The 23,328-nt window shown below is 40.2% G+C and overlaps 1 protein-coding gene across 1 annotated transcript in view; it reads right to left on the bottom strand.

Annotated features, from left to right (window-relative positions):
• Nucleotides 1-5,636: 5,636 nt before the first annotated feature.
• Nucleotides 5,637-23,328, bottom strand: part of appbp2 (amyloid beta precursor protein (cytoplasmic tail) binding protein 2) — a 66,693-nt gene continuing 49,001 nt past the window's right edge. The window contains exons 11-13 of the mRNA XM_052035652.1: nt 18,675-18,865; nt 15,448-15,613; nt 5,637-7,168 (exon numbers count right to left, since the gene is read on the bottom strand). Of these exons, the coding sequence (XP_051891612.1) occupies nt 6,915-7,168; nt 15,448-15,613; nt 18,675-18,865 (611 nt within the window). The 3' untranslated portion in view covers nt 5,637-6,914. The remainder of the gene's footprint in view (nt 7,169-15,447; nt 15,614-18,674; nt 18,866-23,328) is intronic.

Genomic DNA, 23,328 nt, shown 5'->3' with positions numbered 1-23,328 from the left:
TTTCACTTATTGATATAAAAGCTGAATCATCCATTGATATGAAAGTCATAGCACACATACTTTAGCCCAAACTGCAAGGCCACCTGTATTACCAAATGACAAACAATTAAATCAGTAGATGCAGTGCATCAAAGATTGCTTTGAATTGAAAGGTGCATTGCAAAATCTGGCTGTTTCAAAGCTACAAAAAGACTGCTGGAAGTAGCTTCACAGATTCTATGGTCATACACTTACAGCCCAAGTATGAAAGTATCATTCGTTGATCCAAGCCTCTTGTAAAATTTCCATTCTTTTATTATAAAGAGTGATCATTTGCTCTCAAAATCAAAAACCTTCCTCTACCCTTGGGTCCAGAGTTCAGGGAGAAGCAACCACCATAAATTGGGTCTAATGACAGCTACACATTTGGTAGTTTTCAGGTGATAAGTGTGGTGTTCCCTTAACTTGATTCTTTGCATCCAGCTAGAAACCAAAATGGCTTTGCAGCTGAGGGTTATACAAGAGCATAAGGAAATAAGAGCAGGAGTAGGCCACCAGCCCTGCCATTCAATATGTCATGGCTGATCATCCTCTGGTCTTATCTCTTCGTGTTCCAGTTTCTCATACCCTTCAATTCTTATCTTTCAATAACATCACCTCATTCTTAGAAATGCTGAAGGATGTAGATCTAATTTATTTAACTGCTTTTGATAGGCAATTACATTTAATGAAAATAATTTTAACAGGTATTCTTCCCCATGCTGAGTACGCATGGTGAGTCTTTGCTGGAATGAATGGAATATCACAATAAGTTTTTTTTAATGAGTAGGGTAATGCAAGCACCGATCTAACTGGGGGAAAAATATCCCAGGTTCCATTGTTTGCTGTTGTTACTCTATCAATTGTGGAAGTTGGCCGAGCATTTCACTGCCTCATAGGGAGTGGATGATCCTAGGTGCTTTTAAAAGAAAAATGCCCTCTAGCTGTTATTACTAATGTACCCATTTGGAACAGTTGAGAGATTGCAACTGACATAGAAACTGGGAGTTAACATTGAGAAAGTACTCTAAAATAAACTAGCTTGCCTTCATAATTGTTAAAGGTGCACATCTTTATTTATTAAAAATTCTAAGAATGCCCATTTGCTGGGAACTTCTGTGACGAGTAAGCAACGGAACACTAGTTTTGAGAAACACAGTAGGGAAACTTCTCCAGTATCAGGCATTATTTGAATTACTATTTTTCACAATATGTATTGCTTAAAACAAGAGCACCAATTCCAAATTATTATGCAACAGGACTTGCTTGAAATGACTCAGCTGAGTTTACAACACCTTATTCCCAAACTTGCACAAAAATGGTCACAATCAACATCCTAAGGATCTAAACAAAACTAATTGGTGCAACTTCTAAAGCTAGAAGTAAAATGTCTACATTGTCAAAAAAAAAGAACTTGTTACAGAACAGAATTAACTTTGTGGATTTGTTTGACTTCTACGTTCAAAGGGGTAATTAAAGATTTCTCAATACTTTTTGAACAGAGCTATTAATACTACATTGTCTTATCACAAGATATGCAACAAGTAACAAACTAAATTATCAATTTCAACAGGTCTCTTTAGTTACTAGTAATTCACCTTATAGCAATTGCATCACTAGACCCGTTCACTTTTCTCTTTCTCAAGAGCTGACGAAAAAGCACCTTGTTCTTTCATAGTGGATTCTCACAGAAAGAGAACTCAAAGTAATACATTTTTTAGGGTTTGGTATGAACTGTTAGCAGCTGGCAAGAAAGGACATGGTACCCTGTTCTAGAACAAGTTACAATCTTAAAATAAGCAAGAAATGGAGAAGAGATTTTTAATAATCATAAATTTTTCAACAGGGTAAATACATTTGCTCTTTGGTTATAAAAGTTTACTCAGGGATTCGAAATGACTGCAGTTACTCCAGTATGGTGTATATTCTCCTTCCATGAACTGAAGCAAAATGTTGGCCATGACAATATTAATACAAAGTCAATTATCCAAACATATATATAAAATATGATGTAACACATTAATGTGCAGTGTTGAAAAGAATTCACTTAAAATCTTGGAGGGATACAAAAGAGTTAGATGTATTCTTGAAGAATTGTAGATAACGATTTCACATCACCATGTTCTTAGTTCACATAAATGTGTTTATAGAGCAAGTGCTGATTGACTAAGATCACTTGGTAAAAGCTGGGTTCCAGGTGACCAAACTAACATGTACCAAAGGACCATCTGTCGACAATTGTACTAAATGCCAATTAAACTCGCTTGGAACAATCATCATGCCAGTAATTTTTCATGACAGAAAGACACCAAAGAATGGGAACAACTACAGTATGATGCACCTCAATGTAATTCAGTTTTTATTTCAAAGTGGTCCTACTCATTAATATTGTTTTGGCCCAAACTTAGTTACAGCAGCTAAGAGGGCCCAACACAGAAGATATGATTGAAAAGACAAGTCTTAATAATTCATCTGTTAGCTTTTAACAACTAACTACCATAAACTCAAACTGTAAAGCAGGAAGTAACTGTTTGGAAGATGACCAGTAAAAGCATGATGAAGGCTCGGGCTAATTAAGACACTAGAAGGAAAAATGTTTGCAACTGGGACAGTGCTTTTAAAGATATAGCTCCGACATAAATATTATGGTATTTACATTTGGTAAAACAGCCTTGGAACAATTAAAATTATATTTTCTGTGGCCTTGGTGAAAATTAGAATTTGCAGCAGCATAGTGAACTACAGTAAGCATACTTTTCTTCATTTCAATTTTATGATTTATAGATAATTCTGTTTAACACATTAAGTATAGAAAGTACCTAGGAAATATAATGCATACTTTTTTGCAGGGGAAAATAATCTTGAACATAGCGAACCTAAACTCTGTTACAAAACTCTTGACTGAAGTATCAAAAAATAAATTTTCTAGCTACTTAATTTCAAAATGTGTTACCAATGCTATTACTTGATAAATCAACAGTACAGTTAATGGTGTTTTAAGTCCTAAAATGGTGTGCTTTTGAAAATTATTTTCATAAGGTTGTGAATATAGTGATGTACTAAACCAGATGATGTTTAGTACGAAAGTAATCATGCTATGTTTGGTGCAACAAGGAGCACTTATGCCAATTGCAATAAATAAAACCTCAAATAATACCTCCAGAACTGTCTTATTGCATAAGACAACTATATGTTCAGTATTTGGCTACAGCAACTAAACAATTGGTGATTATGGCAAAATGGTCTGGAATATCCACACAAATCTAGAAATCATTGCACTTGCTAGTAATTATGAGTGAGGGACAAAACTACCTTAGCCCAAACTCTGTCATTCTGAAAGTACATTACCACTGTTACAAAATCTTGGAATAAATGTTCTAGTAGCATATCACTAACACCATTCTAGCAACGAAGGTAAATGTAGTAATAGATCATTACAAGCATTTGTGGCAAGGGGGCATTTGAGGCAGTAAAGACCCAGTTTTATTCCGATTTTATAATGGTCTTTTCTCTGAATACAACACATACCCATTAACCTGCATTCCCCAGCCCTCATAAAAAACATTATTTCTGCTCTTAAATTAATTTCATGCAAATGTTTTGCATTTAAACACTTTCTAGTCACAATAGAGGAGAATCAATGCCATTTCCAATCAGTTATACTCATACATGCAAATTCAAAATGAAAATCAAAAACTGCAGATGCTGAAAATCTGAAATAAAAAGAAAATGCTAGAAATATTCAGGCGGTCAGACAGCATCCATTGAAGGAGAAAGTTAATATTTCAGGTCAAATACCTTCTGAAGAGAACAATACAAACTCAATCACTGGATGAACATAAACACAAGGAACAGGAGGAGTCCACCCGTCTGAAAGATCCTGGCTGATCTATATTCTCAATTCTGTAGTCCTGTCTACCCACGTAACTTTTCACGCTGTTGCTTTTCAAGAGTTTATCTACTACTACCTTAAAATATTCAAAGATTTCAAAAGATAGTGGAAGTAGAGAGTTCCAAAGACTCACTAGTCATAGAGTAAAACAGCATGGAAAGCAGTCCCTTTGGCCCAACTTGTCTATGCCAACCATGGTGCCCACCAAGCTAGTTCCATTTGGCCACATTTTGCCCATATCCCTCTCAACTCCTCCTATCCATGTACTTATCCAAATGTCTTTTGAATATTGTTACCACCCCAAGAGGACAATATTTTGCCTCATCTTAAATAGGTGATTCATTTTTAGTGACCCCCAAGTTCTCGCCACATTCACCCTCAAGACTTACGGATTTTATAATTCAATAAAATCACCTCTCACTCAAACTTCACAGATACAAAGCCGAGATCGTCCAAAAACTTTAAGGCAACTCACCCATTCCAGGCATCAGTCACGTAACCCTTCTCTGAACTGCTTACACTGCATTTACATTTATCCTTAAATCTGGAGACCAAAAACTTACACACTACTCCAGATATGGTCTCATCAGTACACTATATAATTGAAGCACAACCTGCCTGATGCAGGGTCTTGATCCAAAATATCATCCATCTCTTTGCCTCCCCAGATGCTGCTTGACTCAGAGTTCCTCCAAGCAACTTGCTTTTTGCTTGATTCCTGCATCTGCAGTCTCGTATCTCCCTGCTTTTGTAGTTTCTCTAGCGATAATGAATATTTCATTAGCTTTCCTAATTACTCGCTGTTTCTTACAATTCTGCATTTTTTGTTTAAAATCCACTTACCAAATCTTTGTCTACTTGTTTAACCTACTAACTATTCCTTAGTCACCTTCCTCTGTCCTTTTAACAACTTACTTTCCTACCTATTTTTGTGAGAACAGCAAATGTAACAATCATATCTGCATGCCTTTATCAGTCATTTATAAGAATTGTAAAATGTCAAGATTCTAGCACCAATACCTGTGGCACACCATTCATTAAATCCATTTAAGCCTACTGTGCTTCCTCTTAGCTAGCTAATCTTCTATCTATCCCAAAATGCTACCTCCTGCACCACAAGTACAATTTTCCACAATGACCTTCAATGCACCTTATCAAATGCTTGCTGTACTGTACATCCACAGATTTCCCTTCATCCACAGGGCATGCAGCTTCCTCAGAGAATTCCAAAAAATTGGTGATGTATCATTTCTCTTCCACAAAATCATATTGACCTTGCCCATTTTTTTTTTGAGTTTTTATAAATCCCCACTGGAATGTCTTTAATAATAGCTACTAACATTTTCCCTGTAATAGATGTTAAGCTAACTGACCTGTAGTTTCCTACATTCTGGTTTCTCTCCCTTTTTGAATTAACAAACTAAATTTGTTATTTTCCAATTTAGTGGAACCTTCCCCACACAGAGAATTTTGGGGAATTAATTTTAATGCATCAATGATCTAACTAGACACTGTTATAAAAACTTTGCAACAAAGTCCATCAAGAAACAGTGATTCATCAGCCCAAGTTCCACTTCCCTGGTTATTGCAGTTTTTCCCCACCCTTCCAATTCCTGACTTACATCCACATTTCCCTGTGGATTGTGTGGTGTCTACATCCATGTGAAAACCATCATATCTGAAAATACCAAAAAATGAACAATCAGCTAAGAAGCAAAGACTGAGGTTGTGCATGAACACTATATTTAGCAGATCAATAATATTTTGTAGTAGTACAGTTACATAATATCACAATGTTTGTTACAAACATAAGCAATAATGGCTTGATGGTTGCACATAATATTGGGCGCTGCAGCCTGTTATGTCGTTACACTAAAAGTTTCTGTACACATATAATGGAATTAAAACAAAATTGTGATGTTGTTGTACAAATTCAGCGTGGCACTATTACAGGAATTCCTGCTCAAGTATCAAGGAAGTGTCTGTTTGTCATCTTGCTTTTAACAGCAGAGGCTGAATTTGGTAATAGTGTTAGCAACTGCTGTCAACGCAATTCAGGAAAATACAAAAATAGTACTGTTTACTTAAATGTGCAATAAAATGAACACAGTTGACCTTTTTTCATTTCCATGTCCACAATGTTATCAAAACTTTATTATTCACTTAATGTGGAATATGGCAACATTATTCCCAATGAGGAATATAAATTGAATTTAAAAAATTGGATGACACAAATGGTACCTAAAAACATCAGTTAGTGATCCGACACTGAACTTGTGCACCACAAACCAACTTCTAGATATATTCCTTTAATACTTCAGTTTAAAAAATGTGCACTTCAACAAATTCACTAAGGCCACCATGCTATAGATACCTAGGAATATAATGACATACTGTAATGTACAGCAAACCTATCACAGTGCCCTTAAGGTTGTCATTTTTGAAATTGATGTAAGCAAAACAATTAGGACTAACTACGAGTCTGTGTGGAGACTCACAGTGCAATGGCACCAGTTAGCATAGCTGACAGGGAACTGCGGTAACTTTCAAGATGCAAAACAAAAATAGGTAGAAAGGCCTGAATGTTTGAAATCCACTTGCACATCCTGAAATCTTATGCATAAAGAAATGGTTGAATTATTATTCAAAAATTACTTTTGATCAGCAGCAAATGATTTGAAATATAATTAAAATAAAATATTAAAGGCTGCAGCTGCAAAATAACTTCACTTGCTGAGACAAATCCTCCACGTCATCAGCATTTGCAAACTTTACGATACAATGACATGCCATGGCGACTGTTTCTGGTCAGGTCGTTCCTAGTCTCGTATCTATTACATGAATTTTTTTTCCCCCATTTCCTTTATCTCGGAGCTTAACACCTAAAAGAAAGTAATTACCCTAATGGTATTAAGTGTAGTTACTGGATTGTTTCACAGTATGCTTCTCCCTTTCAGTCCAGGGAATAAAGACTGTATGTGACAATTTATTCCTGCCTCGATTCTCAGCATCCCTGTCCATTTGTTGGCTGAGCTAACAGAAATGATCTGACTACTTCCTCTGTGGACTGTGTACTGCCATTTACATCCTCAAGGGCATCACTGATGGCAAACTGTCGATCTCGCAGTCGATTCCAGTTGGACAGAATATTATGGTATTCAAATACTTTCTCAAAATTGCCAATAGAGTTGTACAGTTTGATGAGACCTCTGTAATCATATTCCAGTCCACTGTAACCATCACCAAATAACTTCTTTCCTGCAAGCAAACACAAAGAACTTTTACTATTTGCTGAGTAAGCAAGTTTAATTATTTGGGGGAAAAAAAGGCACTGCTAAAGCTGAAATCAAAATGATGGGAAATTTTTATCTGAATCTAAATAACCGACCTTCAAGTAATTTGAAAATTCAAGAGCAAAGTGGTAGACTAGGCCACACCTAGATTGTGATCAATTTCCAACCTATACTTGAATATTTAATTACATTAAATGAGTAGGCAAGAGATGGGAAATTAAGGCAACCGATGTAGGTAAAGTTTAAACAAAAATCTTAATCTTTTCCCTCTTACCTTATTATGTTTCCTACAACACAGGAGGCAGCAAATTGGCCCACTGAGTTTATGCCAGTGTCCACAGTAATCCCACCAATCCCCCACTCATTTCTGTGTAACCTATTCTCTCACGATCATCAACTCCATCATGATTATCCTCCCACCCACCCATTCTTGGGATAATTTACAGTAATCGATTACTCTACCCAGCAGTGCACCTTTGAGATGTGGGAGGAAACCAGAGAACCCCAGGGAAAGCCATGCAGTCACACAAAGAATGTCCCAACTCCACACACACAGCACCAGAAGTCAGGAGTAAACCCTCACTGCGAAAGCTGTGAGGCAGCAGCAATGATCTTGTCGCCAAGGATAGAGCAAGAAAGGGATTTAGAGAATTTATTCCAGGGAATTTACTTGGCAGGAAGAATGAAAGGCAACATTTAAAATGAAGTACAATTCTAAAAAGAGAGATGTATGAACAGGAGACCTGGGTTTATAAATAGGGAAGGTTGTAAAAGTGGTTATAAACACATGGGGTTCTGGGCTTGATGAATAGAGGCACATGGTACAAAAGCCAGGCATCTACAGTGAACCTTGGTAAAACAATGTTTCAGCCACAACTAGAATATTGCCTCTGATTCTGGGCTCACTTTAGTAAGGATGGAAAGGCTTTTAGAGGTTCAGCGCAAGGGACGTGCATTACAGAGAATGGTTGTAAATAAAATGAAGTTATTTTATGCTCTGCCATCAATGGTAGAAACAATGGAGTTGAAGAAAGTGCGGGGTTGGGAAGAGTGGGGATGTGCAAAGAACAATGGAGAAATTTGAAAACAGAACCATAGAACAATACAGCACAATACAGGCCCTTCAGCCCACCACGTTGTGCTGCCTTTCAAACCACACCTAAGACTATCTAACCCCTTGCTCCCACATATCCCTCTATCTTAAATTCCTCCATGTGCTTATCTAACAATCTCTTGAATTTGAGCAATATATCAACCTCCACCACCACCCCCAGGCAGCGCATTCCATGCACCAACCACTCTCTGGGTGAAAAAAACCTCCCCCTGACATCTCCCTTGAACTTCCCACCCATGACCTTAAAGCCATGTCCTCTTGTTTTGAGCACTGGTGCCCTGGTAAAGAGGCGCTGGCTGTCCACTCTATTCCTCAATATCTTGTATACCTCTATCATGTCTCCCCTCATCCTCCTTCTCTCCAATGAGTAAAGCCCTAGCTCTTTCAGTCTCTCCTCATAATCCATACTCTCTAATCCAGGCAGCATCCTGGTAAATCTCCTCTGCACCCTTTCCAACGCCTCCACATCCTTCCTATAATGAGGCGACCAGAACTGGACACAGTACTCCAAGTGTGGTCTAACCAGAGTTTTGTAAAGCTGCATCATTACTTTGCGGCTCTTAAACTCGATCCCACGATTTATGAAAGTTAACATCCCATAAGCTTTCTTAACTACCCTATCCACCTGTGAGGCGACTTTCAGTGATCTGTGTATATGAACCCCCAGATCCCTCTGCTCCTCCACACTGCCCAGAACCCTGCCATTTACCTTGTACTCCACCTTGGAGTTTGTCCTTCCAAAGTGTACTACCTCACACTTCTCTGGATTGAACTCCATCTGCCACTTGTCAGCCCAGCTCTGCATCCTATCAATATCCCTCTGTAAGCTTCGACAGCCCTCCACACTATCCACAGCACCACTGATCTTTGTGTCATCTGCAAACTTGCTAACCCACCCTTCCACCCCCTCATCTAAGTCATTAATAAATATTACAAAAAATAGAGATCCCAGAACTGATCCCTGTGGGACACCACTAATCACAGCCCTCCAATCTGAATGCACTCCCTCCACCACAACCCTCTGCTTTCTACAGGCAAGCCAATTCTGAATCCACACTACCAAGCCTCCCTGGATCCCTTGGCCTCTGACTTTCTGAAGAAGCTTACCATGTGGAACCTTATCAAACGCCTTACTAAAATCCATGTCGACCACATCCACTACACTACCCTCATCAATCTTTCTGGTCACCACTTCAAAGAACCCTATCAGGTTTGAGGCAAGATCTTCCCTTCACAAAGCCATGCTGGCTGTCCCTAATCAGTCCATGATTCTCTAAATGATCATAGATCCTATCTCTTAGAATCCTTTCTAACAGCTTACCCACCACAGACATAAGGCTCACTGGTCTGTAATTCCCTGGACTATCCTTACTACCTTTTTTGAATAAGGGGACAACATTCGCCACCCTCCAATCCTCCGGTACCATCCCCGTGGACAACGAGGACTCAAAGATCCTAGCCAACGGTTCAGCAATCTCCTCCCTCACCTCACGAAACAGCCTGGGAAATATTCCGTCAGGCCCCGGGGACTAATCCATCTTAATATTTTCTAACAGCTCCAACACATCGTCTCTCTGGATATCTACATGCTCTAGAACATTACCCCTACCAACACTGTCCTCAGCATCATCAAGGCCTCTCTCCTTGGTGAATACTGAAGAGAAGTATTCATTGAGAACCTCACCCACTTCCACAGCTTCCAGGCACATCCTCCCACCTTTGTCTTTAATCGGACCTACCTTTACCCTAGCCATCCTTCTGCTCTTCACATACGAGAAAAAAGTCTTGGGATTCTCCTTAATCCTACTTGCCAAAGCCTTTTTGTGTCCCCTTCTCGCTCTCCTCAGCCCTTTCTTAAGTTCCTTCCTTGCTACTCTATATTCCTCACGAGCCCTGTCTGATCCTTGCTGTTTACACCTTATGTATGCTGCCTTCTTCCTAACTAGTTGTTCCACCTCTCTCGTCACCCACGGTTCCTTCACCCTGCCATTCCTTCTCTGCCTCACCAGGACAAATTTATCCCTAACATCCTGCAAACGATCCCTGAACATCGACCACATCTCCATAGTACATTTCCCTTCAAAAGTGTCATCCCAATTTACACTCTCAAGTTCTCGCCTTATAGCTTCATAATTCGCCTTTCCCCAATTAAACATCTTCCTGTCCTCTTTGCTCCTATCCGTCCATGACAATTCTAAAGGTTATGGAGCAATGGTCACTGTCCCCCAAATGCTCACCCACCGATAGATGTGTCACCTGTCCCGGTTCATAACCTAAAACTAGATCTAATATGGCATTCCCTCTAGTCGACCTGTCAACATACTATGTCAGGAATCCGTCCTGGACACACTTAACGAACTCCGACCCGTCTAAACCTTTGGCACTAAGTAGGTGCCAATCAATATTTGGAAAGTTGAAGTCTCCCATTATAATAACCCTGTTACTTTCGCATCTTTCCAAAAACTGCCTCCCAATCTGCTCCTCAGTATCCCTACTGCTACCAGGGGGCCTATAGAATACTCCCAGGAAGGTAACTGCTCCTTTCTTGTTCCTAACTTCCACCCATATTGACTCTCGAGAGGATCCTTCTACATTATCTACCCTTTCTGCAGCTGTAACAGTGTCCCTGACCAGTATCGCCACCCCTCCTCCTCTTCTTCCGCCCCCCCCCGCCCCCCAATCGTTTTAAAACACTGAAAACCAGGAATATTCAATATCCATTCCTGCCCTGATCCCCCCAATCGTTTTAAAACACTGAAAACCAGGAATATTCAATATCCATTCCTGCCCTGATGTCAGCCATGTCTCTGTAATAGCCACAATATTGTAGTCCCATGTACTTATCCAAGCTCTCAGTTCACCTCCCTTATTCCTCATGCTTCTTGCATTTAAGTAAATGCACTTTAGCCCATCCACCCTACTACTTTTCTAGCCTGTACTCTGCTTCTCCTTCCTCAAAGCCTCTCTACCTGTCAGATCTGACTTTTCCCCCATCCCCCTCTTCCTCTGACTTACTCCTCCGGTTCCCTTCCCCCTCGCAATCTAGTTTAAACACTCTTGAACCACCCTAGCAAACCTGGCTGCAAGGATATTAGCCCCCTTCAGGTTCAGGTGTAACCCGACCTCTCTGTACAGGCCCCACCTTCCCCAGAAGAGATCCCAATGATCCAGAAATCTAAACCTCTCCCTCCTGCACCAACTTCTCAGCCATGCATTTATTTGCCATCTCCTCCTATTCCTACCTTCACTATCGTGTGGCACTGGCAGCAATCCCGAGATTGCTACCCTTGAGGTCCTGTTCTTCAGCCTTCTGCCTAGCTCACTAAACTCACTTTTCAGGACCTCATCCCTCTTTCTACCTATGTCGTTGGTACCAACATGAACCACGACTTCTGGCTGTTCTCCTTCCCGCTCTAGAATCCTGTGGACATCCCGGACCCTGGCACCTGGGAGGCAACATACCATCCGGAATTCATGCTCACTGCCACAGAACCTCCTATCTGTTTCCCTGACTATTGAGTCCCCTATCACTACTGCCTTCCTCTTCTCCTCCCTTCCCTTCTGAGCAGCAGGACCGGTCCCAGTGCCATAGACCTGGCTACTGCTGCTAGGCCCCGGCAGGTTATCTCCCTCAACAGCTTCCAAAGCAGAAAACCTGTTATTGAGGGGAACAGCCTCCGGGGTCCTCTGCTCTATCTGCCTGTTTGTTTTTTTTTCCTTTTCCCTCCCGTGACAGTTGCCCTTCTATCTACTTCCTGGACTCCAGAAGTACCTGCTCTCCCCCTCCCTGATGCTGCGCAGTATTTGAAGCTGCAACTCCAGATCAAGTTTGAGTCAAAGTTCCTCCAGCCTCAAGCACTTACTGCAGATGTGGCCATCGTGGACCACAGCAAGGTCCACGGGCTCCCACATCAAGCAGCTGCAGCACACCACCATGTCCTCCATCTGAACCAATTCTTTTCTCCCCCCCTAGTTTTTCCCTACTTAAAAATTTATAAACAGATAACAGGTAAAATCTTACCTTTACCTACTTAATGGCCAAGATGATTTTGCATGTGATGTGCTCAGTAATGGGGACCAAGTCTAAAGACACGAGAGACTGCAAATGCTGGAATCTGGTTCTGATACAGGGTTTCAACTTGAAATGTCGACAAATCCCACCCCCCGCACCCCTGCGTTGTTCCAAAATAAGTCTCGTCAAGGCACTAAGTGTAAGCCAATGTTGGCATTGGAAATCAAATGATTACAACACATATTGCCTCCTGTAAAATAAAGCAACAGTAGAAATTGATGCGGTTGACTGGCAAATGATGTGAATGAAGGACCACAATGTGGTCATGATGACATAGAACAGCATGTAACTCTTAACAGGATTCTTTCAGTGCTGTGGGCTGGACAAAAGCCAGATCCAGAGTAGAAAAATGAGCAGTTACAGCTATTCCAGATTCTTGGAAAGAAAAAGGGTTAGAAACTAGTAATATTTTTTTTACATAATGACCAATAACATCATCTAACCACATCATTTGGCCACATCATTTATTTCTTTCATAAGCATTCCGAGGCACGGCCAAGCTAAACAATGTAACCATTGGTGCTCTGTGCCTGCAATTAATTTTCCAATGATATTAACAACCTGAGGGATAATTAGTTTGCTTAAATAACAGTACAGATAAAGAAAGTAGTGAAAAGGCAAAGTATTAGAAAGTGATAGTAAAGCAGGTTGCAATGGTACTCTGTGGTTTGCAGGAGAGTAAATGCATGCAAACCAGCAGAATCCATTACTGGCACAAAGACTAGGCAACGTGGCTAACCAAAATGAGAATGAAGTGCAAATGTTGAGCAGTATTTTCCTTGTGGAAAAGGCAAGATAATTTACTCAATTGTTTGGATATGTTGGAAATAGCACTGGTTGATTTTAATTTTGAACAAGATGGTCAGTTCCTTTTCAGAGCAATAATGAATCCTAGGGCTTTTTATAACCACTGCTGCTATAATGGTGAGATATCAGGAGGCGAAGTTCCAATATTTTAGTAATAATTTAGTGAGACTTCAGGAATGCTCAGAAATATACTAGTTTGACCAAGAAACATTCTCCAATGTGCAAAAATAACAATAAAGCTCTGGGAACATGGCAGATACGGGAACATGATGTGAGAGGACAAGTTATTTAATCATAGATATTTCTCCATTCACCTGATTTTTTTCCCCCAAAACTGTTAATATTAACCTGGCACAAAGCACATTAAACCACAATACTTCAAGAAAGCCCATTAGCAGCATCCAATTAGGATTTTTGATCAGCTTATATTATTGATTTAAATGTTAACCCTGGTCACATCATACTGGACATACAGATACAAGAGGTATAGGTTTCAGAGAATAAAGCCACCTTCAGGCCATCTCCAACTCATGGACACCCCTACTCAGAACGAGCTCCTATAATATCATGAAATCCAAGAGTCCAACACATGTACATATGTTTGTTCCAACAAACGGCAGAACTAGTTTCCTCTCTTTTTCTCCACTTTTTGCTGATTGTTCTTTCTTATCAGTCTTATGTGCTTTTGATGCCATTCATTATTGTTGGAGGTTTGAGTGATTTCTGTGTATTTTCCAACGTAAGGATATCAGTAAAAATGGAACCCGTTCATTACCCGGGGATGGCCTGTAGCTATTTTGCCCCAAATGTAACAATAAGGAATGGTGATGCAGTAGTTAGTGCTGTGACCTCGCAGCTCCAGGGGCCCATGTTTAATCCTGACCCCCGGTTTTGTGTATGTGGAGCTTGCACGCTCTCTGTGTAGATGCTCAGTTATCTCCCACATCCAAAGACAATCTGGAAGATCAATTACTAACTGTAAATTACCCCTTAGGGCAGGTAAGCAGCTAAAGAACTAAAAGGGGAGTTGATGGGCATGAAGGAGAATAGTTGCAAGTCTACAGGGGAAAGGGGAATGAGACTGATCTGCTTGGTGCCGGCGTGGACCCAGTGGCGTGAATGCCTGTTTCCTGTGCTATAATAAATAAATGTAGCAAAATGGTCCAAGGTAACTCGAAGCAGCATTTAAGTAAAATTTGGATGTCATGCCACACCAAAAAAATGTCAATAATTTGATCAAAAAGTTAGATTTTAAACAAAGTTTTCAAAGAGGAGTTAGGAAGGAATTCCAGAAATTTACAGTTTAGAGCACATTTGTCAAAAGAAGGCATTATGCACCCCAGTTACTCCAACTTCCCCTATTTTGATGCCTGTAGTTGTCCTGGATCAATCCAAGGGGTCGCTAACTTCCAGCATCTGTGATGTCAACTACCTGACTGAGCAGCCAGCTAGTCACATTAAGGGAAGGGAAAATTTACAATATTTAAATAACAAATCAAATAGACTGCCAAATAAACATCACCACAGAAAAAAGATTAAGGGCAAAGCTGAAATATCATAAGCTTTCAAATTTTAAATTTTTTTTTATTTTAAGCTCATTTTTGCACATCTGAGAAAACTACCATTAGCATAACTTGATTTCGCTAAGTTGTAATTATGACTTATTATTCCATTCGTAACTTACTCATGAAACAAAGTGCAAGATTTTCATAAATAAAATCAGAAAGAGCATAAAATATTCAGGTCAGGCAGCATCTGTGGAGAGAGAAAAAGAGTTAACATTTCAGGTTTTAGTTCTGATTTAGGGTTGTTAACCTGAAACGTTATCAGTTTCTCTGCTGGTGCTGCCCAAACTGCTGTGTACTTCCAGCACATTCTTTTTTCATTTCAGTCCTTGCAATTTTGTTTTCTTTTCAGATTACTTTATGGCAAGACTAGTTTGTAAAAAAAAAAGTTAAATCCATGCCAATTCTAGTCACTTTCCTTTACTGCAGTATAGAAGACTGCAAATAGCCATGCTTTGAGAAGAGGGCCAAATCACTAACAGCAACTTTTGGATTTTTGTATTAAACTCAAAAACTGGTACAAATCTCATCAAGTACTGATGCCAAACAACGATAGATATGCAGTTATTACCTGTCAAAATCTTGGTCATGTCTTGAACTTTCATCAGACATTCAAATACAATAGTGTGTAAAAATAGGATTATTTTGGCATTGTATTCTCAAAGTGCAGTTACAGTGGTACATACCTATTGCTATAGATCTCAGATAAAGCTTTTCAGCATCTTCATATTGATTCATATCATAGTTATAGAGAGAAGCAAGATGTCCCACTGACAACGCCACTTCATAATCTTCCTGGCCTAAGAGTTGCTCCTTAATTTGAATTGCTTTAATATGCATTTCTTCCGCTTCCTATGAAAGTAACAGATTATTGATAATTATGACAACTAACTATGATAATCTCCCAAGGCAATGATTTGAGCATTACTCCTTAACTGACACCATATAAACTACTACAAGAGTTACTTCTTTACACAATGGCGACAGAAGTGATTCTAACTTTTTTTTACATTTTAAATATTCTTTATTCTTAAAAAAGTTTATAATAGAGAACATTAACATTTTCATGTTATTCAAATTATTTAACATTACCATGACATCAGATGTAATTGATATACAACTGTTTTAACACAAATTTCAATTAAGAGTACAATAGTAGGAGGTTCCTTGCCCACAGAGCCTTTGTGATAGCTGCAATCAGGTTCAGCACATAGTTCTGGACCTTACAGCATGCCAGTTTGCAGCACTCTAGAATACCACTGAGTCTCAAGCATACCAGAGATGGTCTTTGACCACATTGATAGTTTTCCAGTAGCAATTAATATTTGTCTCATTGAGTACCTGGGAATAGCCCATCCAGCACAGAGTCCTGTGAAATGCAGCTGTTCAGGATAAGCCTCAACAAATACCTCTGCATCTATCCCCAGATCTTCCCGGCAAAGCCGCATTCTAGAAGGAGATGGGCAACTGAGTCATTTCCAGTGCTGTTGTCTCGAGGACAGCGTGGTCACTATTTCGATGTACATGAAAGAAATGCATCAGAGGGCTTCTCTCACCACCAAGCAGGGTCTTGTGCTTGTTGAAAGTTTGGTAATGAGGCATTCTGCCAAATGACTTTGATTGTTGGCTCAGGAAAGCACCTGACATGATCCACCATCTCCTTTTCCTGCAGGGCTCTGATGACGTATCATGTTGCCCAGTGGAAAATTGCTATATGATCAAAACTGTTATAATAGACAAAGTATTCTAAGGGATAGGTGGTGCTGAATGGTCTAACTAAAAAGGAACATTCTAAGGCAACCTGGGTAGACCCATCCTTCACAACACTAGGAACAGAAAGAACCTTAACACAGAATGACACTTGGAGTTTCCATACCCAAACTGTTTATGAACAGTTTGATATAGTCACACACAAATGTAGCATCAAAATGAGGGCCACACTGAGTAAGTTTCCCACTCTCCCCACCCCCCTCTTTTCTGGAGACTATACATTGAGGTTCTGTGATCCCAATCCGTTTGAGCTCCAGATTAATCGTAAAAGGTCTCAAGTGTTTGCTATAGAGCGGCTGCTGGGTACAGGCCACAACTGTGCAGAGTGCAGTAACAGAGCACCTTACACAATGACCAGGTTCTTTCCCATGATTGAGAATAATGAGTGCAGTTGCTAGAGTACTGTTTCTCTTTTTGATGCATGTCCTGGCCCCTCTGAACCATGTTCCCATTTCCTTCAGGTAATCAGATCTGATGGTGAAGGGAACAAAGAATTTGCTGGCAAGGCTGCCAAAGAACATGGTTTCATTTTTGGGAGGGTTTTGACCAGAGTGAATCCACTGTCTGGGATCAGTACCCCCCTTATAATCCCAGTGTTCCAAATGAACTCAGTAAAATTCTATACAACAAGACAAAGAGTGCAGCCATTGATTAGGACTGTGCTTTGAGGTCTGTGGAGGGCAGTCATCTGTAATTATGGATTCCTTCCCCAAGCCCCATTTTGGAAAGAACTTTGCAACATCTACTTGCAACATTCAGTCAAAGGCTTTACCTGGTCCAAGGGATGAGGCAAGTATTTACCCCCACCCATCCTATACATAGGCAAGCATAACAGTGAGTTGTGCAAGGCCTGGTCCCTTAGAGATCTTCTAGCCGGGTATGGTGCAGGCCTGGTCCATTTGAATCACCAGGCCCAGAACAGACCTGACCCAACAGGACAGAATCTTGTAACCCACATAAAGCAGCAATTTCTGATTTCCTCCTTCTCTTGTTTGGAGATCAGGGCAATAATTTCTTTCCTCTTGCAACCTGACATGCTACAAGTTAGAATTACAGTTTTGTACACTTCTGGCAGATGAGGGTTGATCCAGTCCAATGTATCCAGTAGAAGTCAACTGGCAAGCCATCACTTCAAGCTTGCTTGCCCCAAAGGACCAAACTTGTTTGCTCATCTTGGGTTAACAGTTGGTCTAGACTTGATTGCTTATTGTCATCTAACTCAGAGACAGAAGATAGGAATTTCTGAGAGTTTTTGTAGCTGTTAGATGGCATAGTACAACACAGAAGGATTTGCAGATGCTTAATATGTCAGGCTGTGAGGATGTTATTGATCCAACCTCTTCTCTCAGATTGCTGATCACAGAGCCCTCTGTGAACCTTCTAAGAAATATGTACGCATCTCATCCTGCTCCACAAAGCAGATTCTAGATTGGGAAATGATCTTGGAGGATTCAGAAGCCAGGGTAAACATTACCAGCTTTTTACTTCTTGGAGCTCTTCCTCAACATCCACCACCATTGAATACATTAACAGTAGATTCTCCATTCTTTCCTGGAGTTGCTACATCTCCCTCAGACTCTCTGGTTTCCTCAATGCTCTTGAAAATGAAGAGCCTCGATGTTTGCCTTGATTGCTTCCAACCAGTGCAAAGGGGAATCAAAGAGAACTTCACAGTTCTCCAACTTGTGTAAACCCTTGAGCTTCTTGACGCTTTCATGTTTAGCTTCCACATCCCTCTGGTCTTCTTGTAGATGACAGTCAGCCAGTGGCACTGGTGTGATTTGGTGAACCTAACAGTTTTGTTTGGAATGAAAGGACCTAACAGCAAGTTTTTTGGACATATAAGCCTAATACCCTGGGACAACCCTGAACATCAAAGCATTTTGTTTCTATGAAAGCACCAGCACCATCTGCTGCCTACAGTGTTTCCATTTTTATCATGTTGGACCCAAAGACAGGATTTTGCACATGGCTAGAAGGTGATGAAACAACAAGGACTTTCTGAAATGGGAATACTTCATTTACAAGGCATGGACAGATCAGAATAAGTATAAAGGTAAGGGGTAGGTAGGACTGGACTCTGAATAAAATGGGTTTTGAAAATCCCAACTTTTGACTCCAAAAGCCATGCATTAAACATTACCTTGAATTTCCGCATTGATTGATAGAGTCTGCCCAAGTTTCCATAGTGCTTTGCTGTCTGCACATTGAATTCTCCAAAGGCTTTTTTGGCTAACTGGAGTGAAGAAAGGTGCAAATCATGGGCCTCCTGAAGGAGTCGCTGCTCAGTTTCTTTATTATGACAGTCAATGGCAATTTCCTCCAATATAAGTGCTGCAAAATAAACAAGTGGCGCAAATCAACCAACAAGTAGATTTCACAAGGCATATCTAAACAAGTCCATAAATCCTGAAGATTAAGAGTAGAAGTCTACCATATGGTGAAAGCATTTCATCACCACCTTCTCCAGGTCAATTTAGGAAGGTGCAATAAATGCTAGTTTTTAATATTAAGATAAAACCCAAGCTAAAATTATCTTCTTTCCTATTTAGAAAAAAATTACACCACATCCCACTTGAATTCTCTAGCCATTCACAAATAATTTGAAATCAAGATTTTAAGACTGACTAACGTCAGATATATCACAAATCAATGCAGTAAAATATCAAAAATTAAGCAGAAATGTAGGTGAAGGTAGTAATCAGATTTGATTCTGGTCTCACAAACTATCTACCCAAGAGCTGACTACTACATTTTGGGACCTAAGAATGTTTGCAGAGGATTCAACCCACAATTGGAGGCTTTCCTTGACTCATGCAGACATCTGCTATTCTAAGCCAGCAGTGTGTTGCTACACTTAATAATTTCTTACTTCCAAATAAAATGCAAACCAATTGATCTTGAAAATAAGGAAAAATTGATGTTCAATGTTTGCTTCAATATCTACAGTTGAGGAAGGCAAGAAAGCTAATACTGAAAGAGGGAAGTGGAATCAAAGTTGGTGTGAATAGAACAACACTAACAAATAAACAATGGCCCTATCCTCAATACCAGATTGCTTTAAAATTCTTTTGTAGAAACAAATGGGAGTTAACACTGCAGATTTCCCAACATAACCTTTCAAAATTCTTTCAACTGAGGAACCACTACTTCAGACAGAAAAAAAATGCATAATGTAATTTAAAAGTAAGCATGGGAAACCAATGAGCTTAATATCTGTTATTGGGAAATTACTAGAATCCATAATTAACGACTGACTGAACACCTTCAGTGTTTTCAGTTGATCAAAGTTAGCCAGCTTGCATTTTTAAAGGATATAGTTTGACAGAGCTTTTGTTTTGACGAGGTGACTAAAATAGTGGTCAGGGAATTTCCAAGTACATCATTTATGTGGCATTCCAGAAGACATCTTACAAGGAACGTTGGGTGAAGCAATGTCAAATGGAATTTGATTTTGACAAATGTGGAGGTGATGCAATCTGAGAGGGCAAACAATGGTAGGACATACATAGTAAATGGTAGGGACCTAGGGAGTGTTGATGAACAGAGGGACCTGGGGGTACAAGACCAGAGATCCCTGAAAGCACAGGTGTATGTGGTGGTGAAGGATGCTTGCCTTCATTAGCTGTGGCACAGAATATAAGAGTTGGCACATCATGCTACAACTTTACAATAACATTGGTTACCATGTGCATTTCTGGTCACCACACTATAGGAAGGATGTAATTGCACTGGAGAGGGTGAAGAGGAGATTCCCCAGGATGTTGCCTGGATTGGAGCATTTCAGTTAGAAGGAGATACTGGATTTGCTTTCACTGGAATGGAGGAAGCCGAGGTGTGAGTTGATAGAGGTATATAAAATTATGAGGGGAATACATAAGGTAGATAGAAAAAAAACCTTTCTCCACGGCAGAGGTGTAGAGACCACAAGTTTAAGGTAAGAAGAGCTTCAGAGAGGATCAGAGGGAGAAATTTCTCCAGAGTGGCTAGAGCCTTGAATCCACTTCCTGAAGAGACGGTAAAGATACTCTCACCACATTTAATAAGTATTTAAGGCACGTTCTTGAATTGTCAAGACATAGAAGGCTACAGACTAATGAGGGTAAATGGGATTAGTGTAGATAGGTAGAACAGGTGGCATGGACATTGACAGAGCATGTTTCTGCTTGACTATGACGATATCTGAAATTTAAAAAAAACAGAAAAACACTACAAGCACTCAGGTCAGGCAGCATCACTGGAAAGAGAAACTGATTTCAAGTTTCAGGTCTGAGACTCTTCTTTAGAATGGGAAATAGAAAAAACAAATGAGTTTACAAATGCAGGATTGAATTTGGGTCGCAAGAGCTGAAGCAGGGGCTCTACTAACTGCACCACTGTCTCATCCTTAAGTTAGAGAATTCAACACCTATTCCAGAAATGGTGTAAAGTGCCCCGAGAACAGAGGTGTTGTTCCTTCAGTTTGCTTAGAGACCTGATATAATGGTGCAAGAGGCTGTAGGCAGATAGGTCAGAGTGGGAGTGTGATGGAGAATTAAAATAGGCAAGAGGCTGTAGGCAGATAGGTCAGAGTGGGAGTGTGATGGAGAATTAAAATAGGCAACTTGGGTCTCAGTCTGAACAGACGTGTTCCACAAAGTAATAATCCAATCTGCATTTGGTTTCTGCAGTCTAGAAGAGACCATACATGAAAACTGAAGGCAGTAGTACACTAGATTGGAAGTGCAAGTGAATTGTTACTTCACCTGGAAAGACTGTTTGGGGCTCAGGATTGTGGGAAGAGGTGAATGGACAGGTGCAACAAATTCTGCGGTTGCATGCACAAGTGCCATAAGACAGAGTGGTGATGGAAGAGTGGACTGGGAAGTCACAAAGGGAACCATTCCTTTAAAATGTTGAAAAGGCAAGGGAGGGGAATACATGTCTCATGGTGGAATCTTGAAGTCTGAACTTGGAATTGGTTTATTGTCACATGTACCGAGGTACAGTGAAAAACTTGTCTTGCATGCCATTCATACAGATCAATTCATTACAAATGCATTGAGGTAGTACAAGGTAAAACAATAACAGAATGCAGAATAAAATGAAACAGCTACAGAGAAAGTGCAATGCAGGAAAACAATAAGGTGCAAGGTCATAATAGGGTAGATTGTGAGGGAACATCTTATCATACTAGGGAACCATTCAATAGTCTTATAACAGCAGTCCTTGAGTCTGGTGGTATGTGCTCTCAGGGTTTTCTGATTTCTTCCTGATGGGAGAGGGGAGGAGAAAGAATGTCCAGGGTGGATGGGGTCTTTGATTATGCTGGCTACTTTACCAAGACAGCAAGTAGTATAGACAGAATCCATAGAGTGGAGGCTGGTTTCCGTGATGTGCTGAGCTGTGTCCACAACTCTGCAGTTTCTTGCGGTCATGGGCAGAGCAGTTGCCATACCGAGCCATGATGCATCCAGATAGGATGCTTTTTATGGTGCATCAATAAAAGTTGGTGAGCCTCAAGGGGACATGCCAAATTTCTTTAGCCTCCTGAGGAAGTAGAGGTGCTGGTGAGCTCTCTTGGCCATGGCGTCTATGTGGTTGGACCAGGACAGCCTATTGGTGATGTTCATTCCCAGGAACTTGAACTTCTCTACCCTCTTGACCTCAGCATCATTGATCTGGACAGGAAACGTGCACCACCCCCCCTTGCTGAAGTCAATGACCAGCTCTTTTGTTTTGCTGACACTGAGGGAAAGGTTGTTGTCATGACACCATTTTACTAAGCTCTCCATCTCCTTCCTGTACTCTCCTGACTCATCGTTATTTGAGATACAGCCCACGATGGTGGTATCATCTGCAAACTTGCAGGTGTGGAGTTAGAGCAGAATCTGACCATGCAGTCGTGAGTATAGAGAGAGTAGAGTAGGGGGCTGAGGACACAACCTTGTGGGGCGCCAGTGTTGAGAATAATCATGGCGGAGGTGTTGCTGCCGATCCTTACTGATTGCGATCTGTTGATCAGAAAGTCAAGGATCCAGTTGCAAAGTGAGGTGTTGAGTCCCAGATCTTAGAGCTTGGTGATGCGTTTGCTCACCTGCGGCACCTGGGACCCAAAATGATTTTCTAGGTAAAGCAATGATTCACGTGCACTTGTTTCACTCTATAGTGTACTGCATTCAGTGCACACAATGTGGTCTCTTCTCAGGGAATAATGTACTGGTGGAGTTTGACCATGAATTTGTGACAGTATGGAATTTAAATGTATGAGAAAGGATTTACTGTATGCAAAAGGTGATACACTTTGGATCAAATAATTTCTAAAAAGTGAAGATTTAAAGGGAATGTTGATCTAAACACACTTGGAGATGCATGTACATCTTATGATATCATGGACAAAAACAGAAAATAATTGAAAAGATTCATGGTTAAGATATAGTATTTCGAAAATATCAATTAAATCAAGGGAAAAACAGAATAGATGGAGGAAAATAATTTTCACTGGTCAGGAAGTCTAGGGCCAGGGTTCACAGCCAAAAAATGGGGCCAATCCTTCAGGGAATACTTGTACACAAAAGAAAAATCATAGATGCATCCAAAAATAGCACTGGATACTCGGTTGTTAATTTTATATCGAAGATTAAGAAACCATTAACCAAAGACGTTCAGAAATATGGGGTAAAAGCAGATACGTGGAATTAGGTCACAGATTAGGAATGATCTCACTGAATGGCAGCAAAGTGAAATAAAAGTATGTTGGGGTACTATGAGTAACAGCCAATAAGCTAGAAAGTCTAACAGTCCAGCACCAATCCTGA

The sequence above is a fragment of the Pristis pectinata genome, chromosome 21 (assembly GCF_009764475.1).
Source record: "Pristis pectinata isolate sPriPec2 chromosome 21, sPriPec2.1.pri, whole genome shotgun sequence".
NCBI lineage: Eukaryota > Metazoa > Chordata > Chondrichthyes > Rhinopristiformes > Pristidae > Pristis > Pristis pectinata.
This window is presented reverse-complemented; position numbering and strand designations above follow the sequence as displayed.